Source organism: Falco cherrug, chromosome 1 (genome assembly GCF_023634085.1).
Source record: "Falco cherrug isolate bFalChe1 chromosome 1, bFalChe1.pri, whole genome shotgun sequence".
NCBI lineage: Eukaryota > Metazoa > Chordata > Aves > Falconiformes > Falconidae > Falco > Falco cherrug.
This window is the reverse complement of record NC_073697.1, coordinates 16,711,953-16,729,434: the sequence shown is the minus strand read 5'-3', so window position 1 is coordinate 16,729,434 and position 17,482 is coordinate 16,711,953. Positions and strand designations below refer to the sequence as shown.

At 36.2% G+C, this 17,482-nt stretch overlaps 1 protein-coding gene across 4 annotated transcripts in view; it reads left to right on the top strand.

Annotated features, from left to right (window-relative positions):
- The window catches only part of LRBA (LPS responsive beige-like anchor protein), a 410,948-nt gene that overhangs the window by 129,695 nt on the left and 263,771 nt on the right, over nt 1-17,482 (top strand). For all 4 annotated transcript variants that reach the window (XM_055700881.1, XM_055700879.1, XM_055700880.1 and 1 more), the window contains 2 exons: nt 366-430; nt 12,180-12,288. In XM_055700881.1, coding sequence (XP_055556856.1) covers nt 366-430; nt 12,180-12,288 — 174 coding nt within the window. The remainder of the gene's footprint in view (nt 1-365; nt 431-12,179; nt 12,289-17,482) is intronic.

Below are 17,482 nucleotides of genomic sequence, written 5' to 3'. Positions count from 1 at the left end.
ATAAGCCTTCCATTAATGTGAAACAGTTTTTCTAGCATGATCAAGGTTCAATAAGATGAAGAGCATCAGTGAAACCAGAGTAAGTTCAGAATTATTACATAACATAGCAAACGAAAAATATGCAATAATTTGTGGAATGTTTTTGTAGTTCCTTCTCCCACAGAAGATGACAGAGTAAATTATACTGTTCTGTTTCTTCATGCTGTCAATGTTTCCTTCCTGATTAGCACACCACTAAAGCCGTATATGTTTGCTAATGGTGGTGTACATTGTTAAAATTGAAAAGAAAATGCATGACTTTGTAGCTGAAAATGGTTTTTCTTAGTTCTGTTTTTGTACAACTAGTATTCTTTTGTTTTCCCTAGGAGTGGCAGAACTCTATACAAAAGAATGCTGGCCTTGCCTTTATTGAGCTTGTCAATGAAGGAAGGTAAGTCGTAATATTTGATATCATCTCTGCCTTAGCCTTTAAGAAGTTGTGTGGCTTGAAAATTTTTTCAAAGAATTTTTCCTTCTGCCTTTTTGTGTCATTTCCTTGGAGTTTTGCAAGCATGATTTCACAGTCTTTAATACTTCAGTTCTAATGCTGAATTTTGCAGAATCTGAATACCGTTTAGTTTCATTAAATATTTCACTTACTGGTGTGTCATGGATTTTCTTTTTTCCTGTCCTTGTGCACTGGTTAAGGTTGAAGCTATAATTTGTATTCAACTAATCTATTGAGGAAGGGAATTGATATTTGGAAGACATTATAGCTAGGAACTGTAAGATAAGCCTCTGTCTCAAAAATTAGATTCCATTTTGCTCATATATTTCCTATCTACATCACAAAATAAAGGAAGGGAGTCCCTTTAACAACAACTACTACTTAATATTACCAATTAGTTTAATATTCTATCTGTAACTATATATGTATATTACTGGAACTTATAGAAAATGACAGAGCAGGTGATGGGGCCATGCTCTTTGACTTCTACTGACTATTCAGAACCATCAATATTTTCTTCATTAGGAATTGATTGTTGAGGCAGACTAAGAGCAATATGTACTTTTTCCTAAAGGTTTGGGGTTTTTTTTAAGATATCTTAACGAGTTAGCTAAGGAGTATTATAAGAAATACCATTTATCTAAATCTAAATTCTGTTAGTAACTCGAGCTAGTAAGAATCCCAATAGAAAATAAATTTTACAGGATTAGGACAGCTACTGAATTAAAAAAAAATCACATAAATTAAAATGCTATATAAATATATTTTTATTATCGTAAGAATAAGGGAAACGATTGAGACATTTCTTTTAAAATGTGTGGATGTTCTCAAGATACATAAAAATAATGACCATTTTAATGGTTGCATTTCAGTTTATAGTGAGAGAAACACCATTCTGAGGCAGAAAAAACGTTTTGCTACTAGTCTTGATCCCAAGGGCCAAGGTAAAGTAACAAGGGTGTTCAGTTACAGTGTTAAGATCTAGCCTGTAGTTGTTTCCTATTATGTGAGGCTGACCTGTCTTGACCTTACTTACAAAGTGCCTGCTATAAATTTGGCCCTTGATTAATGTTTTATTAGCATAGATAACATAGGGATCCCACACACATGTAACCCATGATGTAAGGTTCATCTGTGTAAGATGATTATCATGAACAAATCAGTTGATGAGACGAAGTTGTAAGTAGCAGTTGCCTAGTAGTTTATTCAGCTTGTCCAGGTCAAGCTTTCAGAGAGCATTCTATCAGTAAACTGTTTGGAATTGACTATTTTCTTTTAAAAACCTGCAGTGCCCATCACAGACAGATGGAATCACTCTCCCACCTCCATAAACAACATCAATAACTTATAGTCTAGCCTTAGCAGAGTGGTTGTCTCAGGGACAAATGATCCCTTGAAGACTGAAAAGTGTGGTTTTGGTTAGCAGAAAATATCTAAGTACTTGTTACTTCATTTCATTTCTGACTTGTAGCAGAGTTGTTCTTTTAAAATGCGGGAACACAGCTTTCATTATGGGGAAGAGGAGAGGGGATTAATTTCTTAAACATAGCTCCTTTTATTTGTCTCAATTTTTCTCCATTGCTCTTTATAGGAGCCTTTAAAGTTATTGCTGAATTGGTCTTTATCATGCTTTGTGGCTTTTCAGCATTCTCTAAAATGGAACTATTATCCCTCATATGACATGACCTACGTTTCAGAACTGCTCTTTTCTTCTCTTTATACATGGTGCACATTCCTTTCTTGCACATATACTAACAGACTAAAACATTTTAGGCCTTACATTTTATTGTATTTGTTATTGTTTTGTGTGTTTTATGTTATACTGTTATAATCTTCAAAACTCCAAAAGATGAAATATTTTAATTAAAATTTAAAAATCAAATAGCCGAATGATATACTAATTTAGACTTTAACTGCATAATTGTATAATAAAAGTTGGATTTTTAAACTGTTTCTGTAAGCACTCAAGAAAAGAAGACAAGGTGGTTGTACAGAGGACGGAACTGATTTCAGCAAGTAAGGAAGGATGTCAGTGGGGTACCATGACATGTGGAGTGTTAGAATAAATAAAATTAAGGACTGGAAGAACTGCCAAGAATTTGTGGAATCACAGAATTGCTATTGTTTGTGGCCTTGGTGAAGAAAGTCTTGGTCATCCTATAACCTTTCTAAACCAGGGTTTTATTACCAATGTTTATTACTGTTTTCTTGAACTAACGAGACTAGAGTATCTTTAGATACTAGAGAAACTAGAGAGTCTGAAGTGTGTTCTACTGCTTTTGCTTATCAGGCAAATAAGACAAATGAAATTATTTTTCTGAAGAGGTCTAGAAGAAGAGATCTAAATCTCTTCTCATATTTGCTTTGAAATGTATTTTTTGCTTTTATGTGAAAGGTATGAATGTACTTCTCTCTCTCACAGCAGTTGAAAGTTTTATGTTTAGGCTTGCCATGTTTTGGCTAGGATTCCCTGGACAGAAATACGTGCAGAAAGTTTGCCTCTGGGACTCATAATATCTACAGTGTGTGTGCCGCATTCAGAATATGTTGGTCTGAATTTCTTCATGTTCACAAATAACTAATGTGTTAGACATATAGTTGCTCTCAGGCTTTCCAGCCTGTTTGTGCCCAGTGAAATTTTGAATCTTGAACTGAAAAAGAAAAAAATCTCCAAACAGGGGACTAGTGTGTGAAAATACAGAACCATAAACCTACCTAAAACTGAAATACACAACTGAAGTCTTTTGAAGGCCAGGTTACAAGCACAGTAAAACAAACAAACAAAAATAACCCCAACCAGAAAAAAGCCTATGTAGAAGAACAGGAAAGTATAGAATGTAAGTGAAAAGCTAAAGGAGCAGGTATTAGAAAATAATCTCTTTCTGGGCATGAAAAGAAATGTTAGTTCCAGTACATTGCTACATTGAACATTAATCTGTTTTTAATAAAAATGAGTAAGTATTGTTCACTATTTTTGTACTATCTGGGAACACTCTTACGCTCTTTGAAACCTTGTGCCTGTACCCACTGCTTCTCTATGTACTGAGCCATCTGTGCAGAAAAAGTATAGATTGCAAAATGTTTTCCTTAGCCTGCTGAACTTCTGTCAATCTAGATTTCAGTCTTTGTGCTTGCCTTTCAGCTTTGGGCCCTCATTTTAGGGAGAGTCTGTTTTGGAACCTCAACCCGAAAGCGTACCGATGAGGGAATTTGTTCACCGAAACCATTCTTTAGGTGTTATTTGGTTCACTGCCATGGCTGGCCCTATCCTTAGGAGACTTCCAACGTGTCCAGACAGATTCCTTTTTTTCCACTACGAAACTAGTTATGTTTCGTGTTTATGCAGGAGATGGTCAGTCTATAATTTCTGAACTGAAAAAAAGAAGAGCTTTGTTTTACCTCCTTGCATATACAAATGTCTCTTTTGTTAGACGCTTATTTCCTCTACTTGACTAGTTAGCAAACAACTCCTTTGCTCTGTGAAGGTTAAAACTCTCTCCTGTCGCTTTGATTCATTAACACACTTTAGTGTGAAACATCTCTTATGCTAGACCTTGTTTTCTGTATCAGTCAGTGCACTAACAAACGTACTCGAGCTTGAGACTAGGCATGACAGTTATTATCCCCTTTGGGGTGATAATGGGTTTGGCCTGGCAGGGGTTGAGGGATCAGTCTCCTAAGCATGCTGCAGCAATTATTCTTTCTGATTTTCAGTTGAAGAGACTCTTGAAGATACTTAATTTTAATTTTCTCAAGCATAGTTTTATTGGTCATCCAAAGAATTAAGTGCTGTGTTCTATACATATATTTTTATAAATCTCTAAATGAATATTCAGACAGCAGTTGCTTTAAAAAAGTCACAAAATGTTTGGTCGAAAGATAACCTCATTAAACTAGCAGAATGCATATATAATTTAGTCTCCTTTGCCTTTTCCCTTTCAAATCCTTTACCAAAACAAACAAACCAAAACTGAAGGATTCACAAGTGTATCCAGGAGAAGCAGAACTAATGAAGTTTGGTTTTCTGTAACTTTTTCTTATTGCTACCTTCTCTGTTGCCTAATGAGGAATGAAATCTAATCAAAATTATTCTGCCATGTCAGAGGATTTTCCTACATTGGATTTTAAGTATTTTTTTTTTTCAGGAAGCTTACAAGGGGTTTTGTCCTCTGTTGGATATAAAATGTAATGATTTTGAGGAACTTTAGCCTTTTATTAAAAAAAGTTTGTTGGAATTTAGTGAATTAAAAAAAAATGGGAGAAAGAGGGAGATATCATGCAAATCTAATATCCTTAGCAAGTAAAATTTCCACCAACCAACCAACAAAGCCCCAAACCTCTCCAGAAATAACTGTATATAATGGATATTATTTTCCCAATACATAACAACCAGTAGTATAAAGTCTGAAATGCTGTAATCGTATGTCTTTTTTTTTGTAGACAGAGCTGTACTAAAAAAATTTCGACATATGTCACCTGCTTTTCCTTTTCTTAAATTGTATGTATTACTTTTGACTGGTCATAGATGCAAATATTTTTTAATATTGAAATAGTTGGCAAACTAGTTGGCCAATTACTTCCACACTTTCCTAATGGAAAATAGGGGACAGATGTAGGCTGCTCCATTCAATTGTCTTTCACTTGCAATAGTGCGGTCGGTCATTCTCAAGGAATGAATGTTAGAGAATGTGTTGCCATAGGAGCAACTACTGTGATGGAAAATAGTTAGAAAAATACAGCTATTAATAAAAAAATGGATGATAACTGACACACTTATGCTTTGTGCATAATTGACCAAAAAAGGCTCAGGAAAAAAATGATAAATATAGTCACATCCAAAGTAGCATCGATATCGGTCTGCTCCCCTTATTGCAGCCTCTTTGCCCTAAGATTCTGATAACACAGAACCTGCACCTCGGCTTGGATTTGTAAGAGGAAAGGAAAGTGTTTTCCACATTTCCTTGCTTTTTTATTTTTAGCAACCCATTCTGTTTAAGTTAAAGGTTTTATAAAAGAGGGTTTTGGTGATTTGTTTTCTGAGTTTTTCTGTTCTTTTGGTTTCATAGCAGAAGCAGCTTTTTTAATGTGTGAATTTGAACTATAGAAGATCATTAGGCTAGACTTTAAACAACATTTTATATGTGCTGAAAATTAGAAGTTGTAGCCTGGATGTGTTTCAGAGACTGACAAGTGACTTTGAGATGGGGTTCTTGACACTACATGATTTTCTTTCTGCATGTGTGTGCGCTAAGGTATAGTGTGACATGCACAACCATTTTTAAAACAGTTTATTATTTCACTGAGTTTTGTTTGATCGTTTGTGCATGGATTTAAATTACATCTTTTGTGTAAGTGGAAACATATGATCTTTGCTGTAACTTAATGAGTAAGCAGAAGCCTTTTGGGGAGAAATGTGTCTTAATGATTAAAAATTAAGCTTTTATTATTGGAGATGCTAGTAACTTTGGACGATATATGTGTGAGAAAGTTAGGTTTTGCTTGTGAGAATATGTCATTGATTTGCTGGGTCTATAAAAAAGCAAAATCATAAAACACTTCCGAGTACCTGGGAATTCTTAAATGTTCTTTTTATGTAGAAAGTTTTTAGTAACAACTGCTTTAAAAAAATAAATGCAAGAGTAACAAGAAGGTATATTTCTACTGCACTCTATGTGTATACATGTATTGCTATCTGATTGAAAATTTTCAGAAATGATCTGTTGTACTGCCATGCAGTCTCTCTCAGAATGTGAACACAACCTCATATCAGTTTTCACTAGGCTCTGATGTGTGTGTCCTAAATGGCTATGCTAGATAGAAAAGATTGCATTGATGTGCCCCTTCCTAGCTGTCCTTTAGGAGTGCTGTTAAGTTTTATGCTATCGCATGTCCAAGTCAGCATTTTGGTGAGTCTGTGCAATTTTGTGTGGTGTGGGTTTTTTTTTTGGCTTTTTTGGTTTTTTTTATTTGTTTTTTTTTTTCTACCCTATTTTAAGGGGGTAAATGCATTCAGACTTCAGTCTCAAGGACCTTATGGACTTGTCTGTATTTTTTGATGATTGAATAGCGTATCTGTGTTCCATGAAGCAATTGTAAAATTTCCTTGCAGTAGTAATTCCAACACATAGCACATGGAGCAGTCAGATCCCATAAAAGACAGTGTGTATCCATGTAGAACATACTGCCTTTTGAAGTAAGAGAATCTCATATGCTGGGTTTGAGGAGTGCAAGTAGGAAAGCTTACCTTTCTTGGCTATCTTGGAGTTCTCTGTTGTGGTAGTGTCTGGAACATACATAATCTCTCCCTGTAGTATTCTGGGAGATTTATGCCTAAACAGCTGTTGTAAATGTCACCTGTAAACTCTTCCATATTTTGACTGAAATTGATAATTGTTGGACATCAGTAATACTAACTCAGAATTTATCCATCTCTCATTTTCTTTGCTTGTGCAGATTTTTCTGTTCTGTTTTTCCCTCTTCTGCCTTCTCCTTTTTCTTGTTGTAGGGAGAAACTTGTCTTTTTACTTAATCATCTAACCATTCAGAAACCAGAAATCAGAGTAAGATTTCTTGCTTTGTGTCTTATAGTTTTCTCTTCCAGCACAACAATAAAAATCAGAATATCTCATGTATTTGACATGAACTCCTTCTTTCAGTGGTTTAGCACTTCATTCCTGACAAGTGCACAAGTATGTATTTGACTTCCAGCATGGGATCTGTCTTCTTGCTTGTTTTCACTAGGCTGTTTGTCTTTTCAAAGTTAATTGCATTTAAAATATTTCAGTCCAGAAACAGAGTGGTTAGATAAAGGAAGAGAAGTTTGAGACCTTGAATCTGATGCGTACTGAAAACGGAAGAGCAGGCCTGGTATCCAGTCTTTACCCCCATAGGTGTTACATCTAACTTGTATGGAACATGTCCATCCACACTGCATCCACAGTCTTCTCATGTTAAAGATCAGAGAAAGTCTTAATTCAATACCTTGTCATAAATAAAGCCAAACCAGAAGGGTATCTGTCAGGGAAGGAGGAGTGTAAATTGCCACATTCAACAGCATTTTGGTGTTTAATAACACTGAAAGAAATCAGATATGTGAGAGTAGTGTAAGGCTAAGATGGTCCCATTGTGGGTCTGCATACGGAGATTATGAAGCATAGGCAAGTAGGAAATGAGACTTCAGTTTTTCTTTCAGCTTGGATGTGCATGGTTTGAAAAAAGACAAGAAATTTAATTAATCTGTTTATTTAGTCAAAGAAATGAAAAACTGGCCATTTGCTGTGAAAAAGTATTTATAAAGAGATGTTTTGGATAGACTTGTCATTTAACAAAAAGAACTAATGTGATCTAGTTGCTGGAATAAAAATCTGGATAAAAGCAGACAAATATTGCAGAGGTTTTTTTCTGTGTATTTTGTTTTGTTTGGTGGTTGTTTTTTTTTTAAACTGGCAATAAGTACCTTATAGAACTTCTTTATAGGGGAATGTGGTATAAAATATCTTCAAATCTTAAAACCCCAAAAATGTTGGGGCATCTTTCTGAAAGATGCGCTGTAGCTCAAACAGAATCTACAGCCTTGATACAGGAAATGAAATTATTTTGGTGAAAACATGCATGATCATTTCTGTGTAGGAGACCAGAGCAGGTACCAGATCATTTAAATCCACTAAGTGTACTTACTGTCTTAGTAAGGAAAATCAGATTTTTCTAAACATTTTTTTTTATTTTTCTTTAGAAGAAAGCATTTGTCTCTCAGTTATTCGATCTAGTTTGTAAAGGTTGTAATCACTCTCATATGTACAAAGTATGTTGTATGTAGTTTGGAGTTGAACTAATACTTTTGCAAGAGTCAGATTGTTGTCCTTGCCTCAGCAGTGGTCTACTCAGCTGGAAACAGTTGTTTCTATTGCAAGCAGTGAGCCACACTTAACAAATTTCTGTTCAATGTTTGCCTCAAATGGAAAAGTAGCAGCTGCCAAGGTTTCCAAAATTAGTGTTTAGAAGCAGATGATTAAAACTTTGTTTTAGACATGTAAGCAGAGGTGTGTTCATTTACAGAGATGCTGAGAGCTTGTATTTGCCTTTGATTTCTAATTATGGCTATAGGCTCCTCTATTATATCACGCCATCATTATATTTATGTATAGATATATATTTAGTTTGCTAAGTTGCACACTTCAAGAAGGAGATTCAAAACAGGAATCTGAGTGGCATGCTATATATGTGGATACTGTTCTCATAAAGAAGATCCAAACTGACCTAAATAATGATATAATTAGAAGAAAGTCAGTCTAAGCATATGCAGTGTTTGGAAAAGGTGACTGCAAAGAAACGTTAAAATTTTAAGTTCTTGAATGTAAATAATGAACACAGCTGTCATGGTATAAACTAGTAAATTATTTCATACAGGCTTGATTTGTGTTAGTAAATATTTTTTATTCTCATCTCCTGAAGACCTTTTGTTACTGAATTTGGCAATTTGCAAGAAAGGGATTGTATAACAATTGATACCTAAGAACAGGAAGCTTTTACCTTTTTCTGACAACAGCTTAAAGTTACCAGTAGGTGCTTATGCTAAGCTTGGGCAATTCCTTAGTTATTAACCATCAGAATTTTTGGTTGCCAAAATGACAAAATTGACTAGGGTTTATTTGCAGAGTGATGCATAAGTTTTATCTAGGTGGCCTACTCCTGTATGGATTATCATACAGAAAATGAGGAAGGCGTGTGGGATTAGTAAGGAGACGCAGGGCTGACAAAAGTGACAACTGATCCATAGGAAACCAAGCTCTTTCTGATACTCAAAAGCTATTTGTTTTTATTAGGTACGCTTCTAGTCTGTTTTGAGAATGTTGCTCCTGTGTGAGGGAATGTGGTTCTTTGCTTTGTTTGGAACAAGTCCATCATCTCTGCAAATGCGTAGTGAGTGCCAGTGTATAGTCAGTTATGTGTCAGGCTGCTTACTAGTTACATTTAAGAGATAAAGAAGAAAATCCATGTTGTAAACCATTAAAATCAATTATTATATAGGTTGTATTCTTGAACAGATAAAAGAAGTGGGACTTTTTTAGAGGATCACTAATGTTAGATTAGAAATGGACCTTTTAGAGGATAACCAGTGTTTTTCAAAGTCTGACCAGGTCAGCAGAAGGTATCGGTATTCACAAACTCAATGAAAACAGTTGGATACTGTCCAACAGTGTGAAATGTAAATTGTAATATATAATATCGTAATACATGACTGTTTATGAACCCTGCATTTTTTTTTTAGAAAGTTCTTAGTTTAATAAAAAAATATGTTTGTTTAAATGCTTATGTGACAGATTTGAATGTGCTTCTGGGGATCTTGGAGAAAGAGGGTAATCAAATGCTTGGAATCTGCCCAGAGTATGAAATTGGTTATGTGAAGATTTTTGTTGCTGGTTTATTAGTAGGGGGTTATTTTTAGCTGAACATTACTGTAAATTAGTAGAGACAGAGGTTTGGTGTTTCTTTTTTCAGTGTATGAGGAATGTCTTCTGAACTAGTTTATTTTCCCAATTTTTTTGAGCCATGTGTTCCTGGTTTCATCTGGGATAGAGTTAATCTTTTCCTTAGTAGCTGGTGCAGTGCTGTGTTTTGGATTTAGTATGAGAAGGATGTTGATAACACACTGATGTTTTAGTTGTTGCTAGGTAGTGTTTATACTAAGTCAAGGACTTTTCAGTTTCTCAGGCCCTGCCAGCAAAAGGCTGGAGGGGCACAAGAAATTGGGAGGGAGCACAGCCAGGACAGCTGGCCCCAACTGGCCAAAGGGGTATTCCAGGCCATGGGACATCATGCTGAGTGTATAAACTGCGGGGAGCTGGCTGGGGCCTTGGATTCTCTTCTTTGGGGGCTGGCTGGGCATTGGTCAGTGGGTGATAGCAATCACTGGGGTTTTTTCCCCTTTCCTCCACATTACAATATTATTAAAATAATTTTTAAATTAAATATATTTTAATTATTTATCTCAGCTGGTGAGTTTTACCTTTCCCTAATCTCCTTCCCACCCCTCTGTGGGGGCAGGCAAATGAACGAGCAGCTGTGTGGTACTTTGTTGCTGGCTGGGGTTAAATCAGGACACCATGAAAAGTTATGAAATTGAAGTTACATTATTGCAGCAGTATTGGTTCTGCAAGTTTTTGAAAGTAAAAGTTTGCCACTAATGCATGCAAATAAATCAGCCAAATTGTATGTTTATTGATCAACAGCTACTTCCATTCTAAAAGTGACCAAAATTGGGGAAAAAAAAAATAGAAAAAATTATAATGTGGTTCTAAAACAGTGTCTTCTGTACAGGCCTCCTCAAACAGAAGGTGAAGTCGTGCTTCAAACAATGAATTTTGCATATTTCTTTTTTCAAGGCTTCATCCATGGGGAGACAGTAATCCACTGACTTAACTGGTTTGTGATCATATGGCTTCATTTAGCTCTTGTGCTGCAGTGTTCCTAGCCTGGCAGTGAGACAGGCAAGGAACAAAGAGCTTCAGGTGGTGTTCTGCCTCTGGATTTCTTCTCGTTGGAAGTCGCAAGTCTACTGCAATTGTGTGAATAGGATAGGAAAAGACATAGCAGAGCATTGATGCCATACTATGAAACATACAGATAGAGACAGGTGGAGCCTTAGTGCAGATAAATTAAGTTCTAGAGGATAAAATGGACATTGTATACATTAGAAGGCATCCTGCGTAATAGATCCTGTGGTTTTAAAGAAAGGCTCTCAGTAGACTCAGAACTTGTTGAAATGTATTTTAGCTTATATGTGAAAGGCAAGCAAGCGGGTTTATATTCTGCTACTCTTTTCTACGTTAGCAACTTGAAAACCTTTTTTTAAAAAAAAAAAAGAAAAGAAAAAGCTTTAATAACAGATATTTTGAAAAACTAATCGGTAGACCCTGTAGTGGATTTATCTGGTGTCTTTGAGTGATCCTGTGGAAACTGCACCTTCTAAAACGGTGTTGCTGCTGTATAGCCAGTTTTAATTTTATGAATCCCAGTGTAACTAATTAAAAAGGAAATGTTTTTAGTAACAATATGTGAACTCACAGAATAATTGGGTTGTAATTCAATCTGTCGGCTCTGCTGCCATTCATAAACTTAGGGTTTACGAAGGCCTCGGAAATCTCAGATTGAATTACAGCTTTATTCTGTACATAACCTGGAACAGTGTATATCTTAGCATTTCATTTTTGAGACTGAGGATGTTTTATAATCCTGAAAATATTACTTAAATGTATACTTACCATAAAATTCCACTTTTACATTTGGAGAAAAAACTATCTTGCAGTGCAATTCACAATTTTTTTTATTTAGACATTACATCAGTTACATTAGGGCTTTCACTGTGGGTGTTTATATATATAAACTGCTTACTTTTCTTTATATTGTATTGTGTGTATGTGAAAGATTTTCTTACATGTCTACATTTCAGATAAAACAAATGACTGTCTAGAGTGTTTACGTTTTGTTTAATACTTAGTTTGGTTTACTATTGAACTACAATTTTACTACTTGCCAGAAAATCACTCTTCAACCTTATTTATACCATTTTCTTAACACAATAAAGTCAGTTATGGAATAGAGCTCAAAATATTTGCACATATACTGTATTTACAGATTTTTATTTTAGGATTTCATTCTCTCGAGGCAATTCTTAAATATTCTCTGTCTTCAGGTTGCTGAGTCAAACCATGAAGGACCACTTGGTAAGAGTGGCTAATGAAGCAGAATTTATCTTGAGCAGACAGAGAGCAGAAGATATTAACCGCCATGCTGAATTTGAGGTAAGAAATGGAATGTTTTTAAAACCAAACCAACAAAAAACTCCAACCCAGAACACTAAAACATAACGAGCCCACTGTGTTTGAGGATTCCAATGTGTGATACAGGCTTTTCAGGCACAGAAGGTTCCATCCTGAAAAGTGCTTTGCAGTTGTAGGGTGTTTTGATAGTTTGCCACTAACTTTGATGGAAAAACAGGCTGTGCAGAACAGCTCAGAACTTGCCAGGATCTGCAAACCATAGTTTGTTGGGGAAGGAATTTTATCATAGCAATGCTGCTCTTTTCCATGAAGCAAACGTCCTTGTATGTGTTAAAGCTGCTTAACATCACAGTCAAGATATAACTCTAAAAAACCCCACCTTACTGAAGATAAATGATAACAGCCTGTTAAGTGCAAGATGAGAAATTACTTTTTTCTTTGCTGTTTCACTTAATTTATCTCTAAAACCATTTTCCTTACATTTTATGTGCTTCTATGGTTTTGTTATGTTTTCATATTTTCATGCCACTTAACGGATTCTAAATTCTAAAGTGGAATAATGGTCTCTGTTTTTATAGACTTGTAAATAAAAATACAAGACTTTTTTCTGAATCACTTTAATCATACTTCCAGTTCTAGATCTCAGTCATGTCACGTATCCTTTCTGTGCTTTAATTATTGGGTTGTTTAAATGAAAATGAAACTAAATATCACTAAATTCACTAATATTCTGCTTAAAGAGTACTTAGTTTTTCTTCTGACATGTGATACTACTTGTGGTTATGTTTTTAAAATGAAGCATTAAGAGATTGAAGGCACGTTTGTGCTTAACGTATTTCTAAACTGTTTTTCTCTTAAATCTTTACTTGAAAAAATACTCCCCAAAGATGAAAGCATATTTGTCTTAGACAGTGCTTATGTTCTAAAGGTCATCTGTGTTGGCCCCAGGTTTCAAGCTGTGCGTTGTTTAATAACATATCTGCACTTCATCTAGAGCTAGTTACCCCCTCCTGGAAACAGAGATGTTGTAAGATATCTACAGTACCACTTTGCAATGGTGAAATAGCAGGCATGTTTCATTTATTACATTAAGGGTTTGGCGACAGTCCTGTGGAGATGAAAAGTGCATCTTTTTACTTCATTGCCTGATAACCATTGGAGTGGGACATGCTTGACATCTTTTCCTCTGGATTTATGCAGAAGCTCCATGCATGACATGGCATTATTGATTAGATGAACAGCCTACTTTTTTTCTTCAGATGCAAACTATTTGCCAAGGTGTGCACCTATGTGGGAAATCGGTGTGAAGTAAAGGGTCCTGTCATGTAAATATGGGTTGTCAATGAATACAGTTGTTTAGTGGCAATTTCACTGCTGGCCTTATTTCAGTCTCAAGACACCTTTTGTGATGTCTGGAAGAAATTTACACTGAGCATCAACTTACATTTTTAATATAGCTTTGAGTTTTGCTGTGGCAACTCTTTAGGATAAGAGTTGGCTGTACTTTTTTAAGCTAATGCTGTTTTGAATCTGTGCTATCTCAGTATGATGGCTTAAGAGTTCTAACTCATCAGGTTGAACTTAAACAGAAACTAGTGTACTAAAATAGCAGCAATCTGTTTATCAAGTTTAGTTTTGTTACTATGTTGGAAAAAAAAATCTAGCATCACTTCCACAGGTGTGTGTATTGAGGATATACAACTATTGGATTCTACAAAATTCTTAAATAACAAAACTAGTGTCTCATGAAGCTAGCATTACTGATGTCTGTGGCAGACTTCAGTGTTTCTTTTGTGAAGGAGGGAACCATTAGTCACATCCACTTGAATCTGCAGGTATCATGCCAACAGTCAGAATTCCTGTATACTGTGTTCCATCCGTCCCTGGTATGGACTGCCTTTCATGCATCCTGTCGGGTGCACTTGACTTGTCTTAACACATTGGTACTTTTTAGCCGTGGTATTCTTTGTAGCCTTTTGAAGTGGTGCTGCAGGCTATAGAAAACTTGCCATTCTTCTGTCATGCCCAGAAACGGATCTGTCTCTTGACTAGACAGGAGCCATTCCATCACTTCATGGGAATGGATCTGTGCTGTGTTGAGCTGCTGACATGCTGTGTATTGAATTGGTAGGTATATTTCCATTGTATGAAAGGGTGTTGATGACGAAGCTTGTGCTTTTGTCCTTACACTCATGTCGTGACACACTTATGGGCATATGACTGCAAGGACTCACCAATAAGAGAAAAATTACTTTCAAAACAATTGATACAGCATTTGATCTTTCTGGTTCATTTTTCCAACCTGAGGACCTGTAAGGAAGCAGAGTAGCAGTTGATGAGCCCTAAGCTAAAGATTGTTTTGGCTAGCCTGACTTGTGTGGTTTGGTCACCTGAGTGCACCCATTCCCTTGTTTTACTGCTTTGTATTCCATCTGTTCTTGAGAAATTCTTTGAAATGAAGATGGTATTCTTGCAGTCAGGAGAGAGATTCTGCTTGGTCAGTCCATTGAATGCAGTATCCCATCTGCCGTAGCATACGTCCAGAAAAGAGCAATTGTACAAGGAACCAGATAGGCTATACTTTTATAAAATCTGTCTTGTCTTAGAGAACTGCAGCTCAGAGACTTCCCTAACCAGAGGTCATGTCTTTAATAAATACTATTGTGGGTTTTCTGCTGTGAATTTTTCCAATTTCTTTTAAAATTTGATGTAAATATTTTGCATCAATAATGTCCTAAGATGAGGAATTTCCCTGCTGCAGTATCTGAAGACAGTGATCAGATCTTGTGTGTAAGAAAAATATGAAACAATTTATTTGAAAATAGTAGAATCTTATAACATTTAACCCTGAAGAATGGTATATGCAAATATGGTTTTGATCCCATTTAAAAACAATTTGTGATGGTGGTAACTACTAGTTGCAAAGCTGCAACTTTTTTTTTTTTTTTAATAGTTGGGATGAGCATGCATGGTTCAGATGAGAAGCAAGCTTTGCCACCTGAGCTATGGGGAAAAAGGAGATGAGGCTGGTTGAGCAAAGGGTAAAGATCCAGAGACAGATAAGAAATGTGGCAATAACTGTTAGCCATTTTTATTCCGACTTGCATTTCTGATATTTCAGATCACACGTTAAATATTCCATGATAACATTGAGTCAGCAAAAATCCAACTCCCAGATTTCTTGTTCAAGATCTATAGTATGTTTACTGACCTAGTTTTAATTCTCCCATTTTTAAAAGTCATGATGAAGATGAGCCTTGCAGTATTTGTGTCAGTTTTGGACAGGTTTGCACTACAGTGATATAGAGAAATCTGGTCTTACAAAATTTTCTATAGAACATTTTCTTTCTATTCTTTCCTTTTTTTTTTTTTTTTTTAAACAAGGACAATTTTAAAAGAAAAGGCAATGTACCTTGTCCTTATTTAAAACTGAAGTCTGATATTTGGGGTACATAGAGGCAGGAGAAAGCAATGGGAAATTTAGACGAGCTTCGTAACAAAGTTCTGTAGGTAAGTTATTGTGTAGTATTTGGTTATAAATGGGGTAGGGATGGTCATTGTAAAAGGAGGGAAAAATCTCCAAGGAAAGTGGATAATACTAAGGAAGGGCACTGCTGTGCACTTGGGAAATGTGATGGAAGAACGTACTTGTCATATGACGTTTAAAGTTTCACAGGGTCTAGAAGGGGAGGTAGCACTTCTGTTTGGTTCTTAACTTATTGGAAGTATAGGATAGATGTTTCTTTCCAGAAATGGGATGAGAAGTTCCTACCTATCAATTCTTTCACAGCCAGGAGGAGACAGAGAAGAACAGCAAATGTGACGTGTTCACTTTGCTGTGTAAGGTCTGCTTGGGCCTTTCTTTGCCATGTCGCCATTTGTTGGGACCCTGCATTGGTCAGAACATCGAAAGTGCCTATACCCCTTCCACAAAGTAAGATGGCCAAAAGCATAGGAAGTGTCTTTAAAGCAAGGGTGGGTTTTTTTGCATACCGTTCCAGTTTGTGCTGTAATTGTAGATATGCAGGAAACTGAGTGCCTGGTTGAGACAGATTTAAATTAAAAGGATTTGAAAAGAAATCTTTCCTCTTCTTCCTATGTCTTCTCAAGGCAATTCTCTTTCAGAAATTTAATTCTCTCTTTTTCAGAAACTTCAAATAAAGTGCCTTGAACAGCATCAAAATCTGCACATCCACTTCTTCTGTCTGGTGGCAAGAAGGGCAACTGTCATCTTGGCTTGGCTATTTTTCCATGTCTTCCTTTTTGTTGGGAGTCTCTGTCTCCATTTGTGTTGCAGAGGCCCCTCCCTTGCCTCTGCATACCCGCACTCCAGAAGCTTCTTCAAAATGGAGGTGCTCAGCTTCCATCATGGAAGATGCAATCTCCCACCCTCTCTAGAGAGCTCTACCTTACAACTCAGCAGCCTGGACAAAGACAAAAAAAGTCTTCCTCTTTGGTGCCTGGCCACTTCTTTTTTTTGAAAATAGGAGATAACATAAGTAACAACAAATTATGAGCAAACTAGTCATGCTGTCTTTCTTTTAAGTTGGTGGTATAAAAAAGACAGAAAGAAATTGCTTTGGAGGTGAAGGATTGGTTGTGAGAGGTTTTCCTGTGGCTGAGTACAAAGGTCAACCTTTTCATTTCTTGGGGTTTTTTTTCTGATCCTTCCTTCACTTCTGTGTTCAGTGCTACCTCTATAAGCAGTTACATCTATGAATGTAGACTTACAGGGAGGTCATAGGGAGACCCAAGACATACTTACTCATTTTACAATGTGATTAAGCCTCAAAGAAGCCTGATGAAGCGATACTCCACTTATGTCTCTAGTAAGGTGGCAGTGAAGCACACATTTTTACTGTGCGTGCAGAAATTTGAGCATTCCTAATATAACTTATTGTTAAATCACAACAATTAAAAAACTTACAACCTTAAATTTTGCCCAGTGTTCCTGGGATTTATATGCACAGGTCTCTTAGGCATTTTTCAGAATTTCAACCTGAGTGTTAGGTAGAGCTGAAAATCCTGAAGAGGAACCCTTTAAGTCTGAATTCCAACAACCAGTTTCATGCTTGCACCTAGACTGCTTTCTAGAAATGACCTTGAAAAATGTGGTGATTCACACTGTGTCTCAGATTGTCAGCAGGCTGCTGCGGAGTTGGGCCTACGAGAATAATTGGATCTGGTGCGAGGAGGGGGAGGGAATTTTGTATTC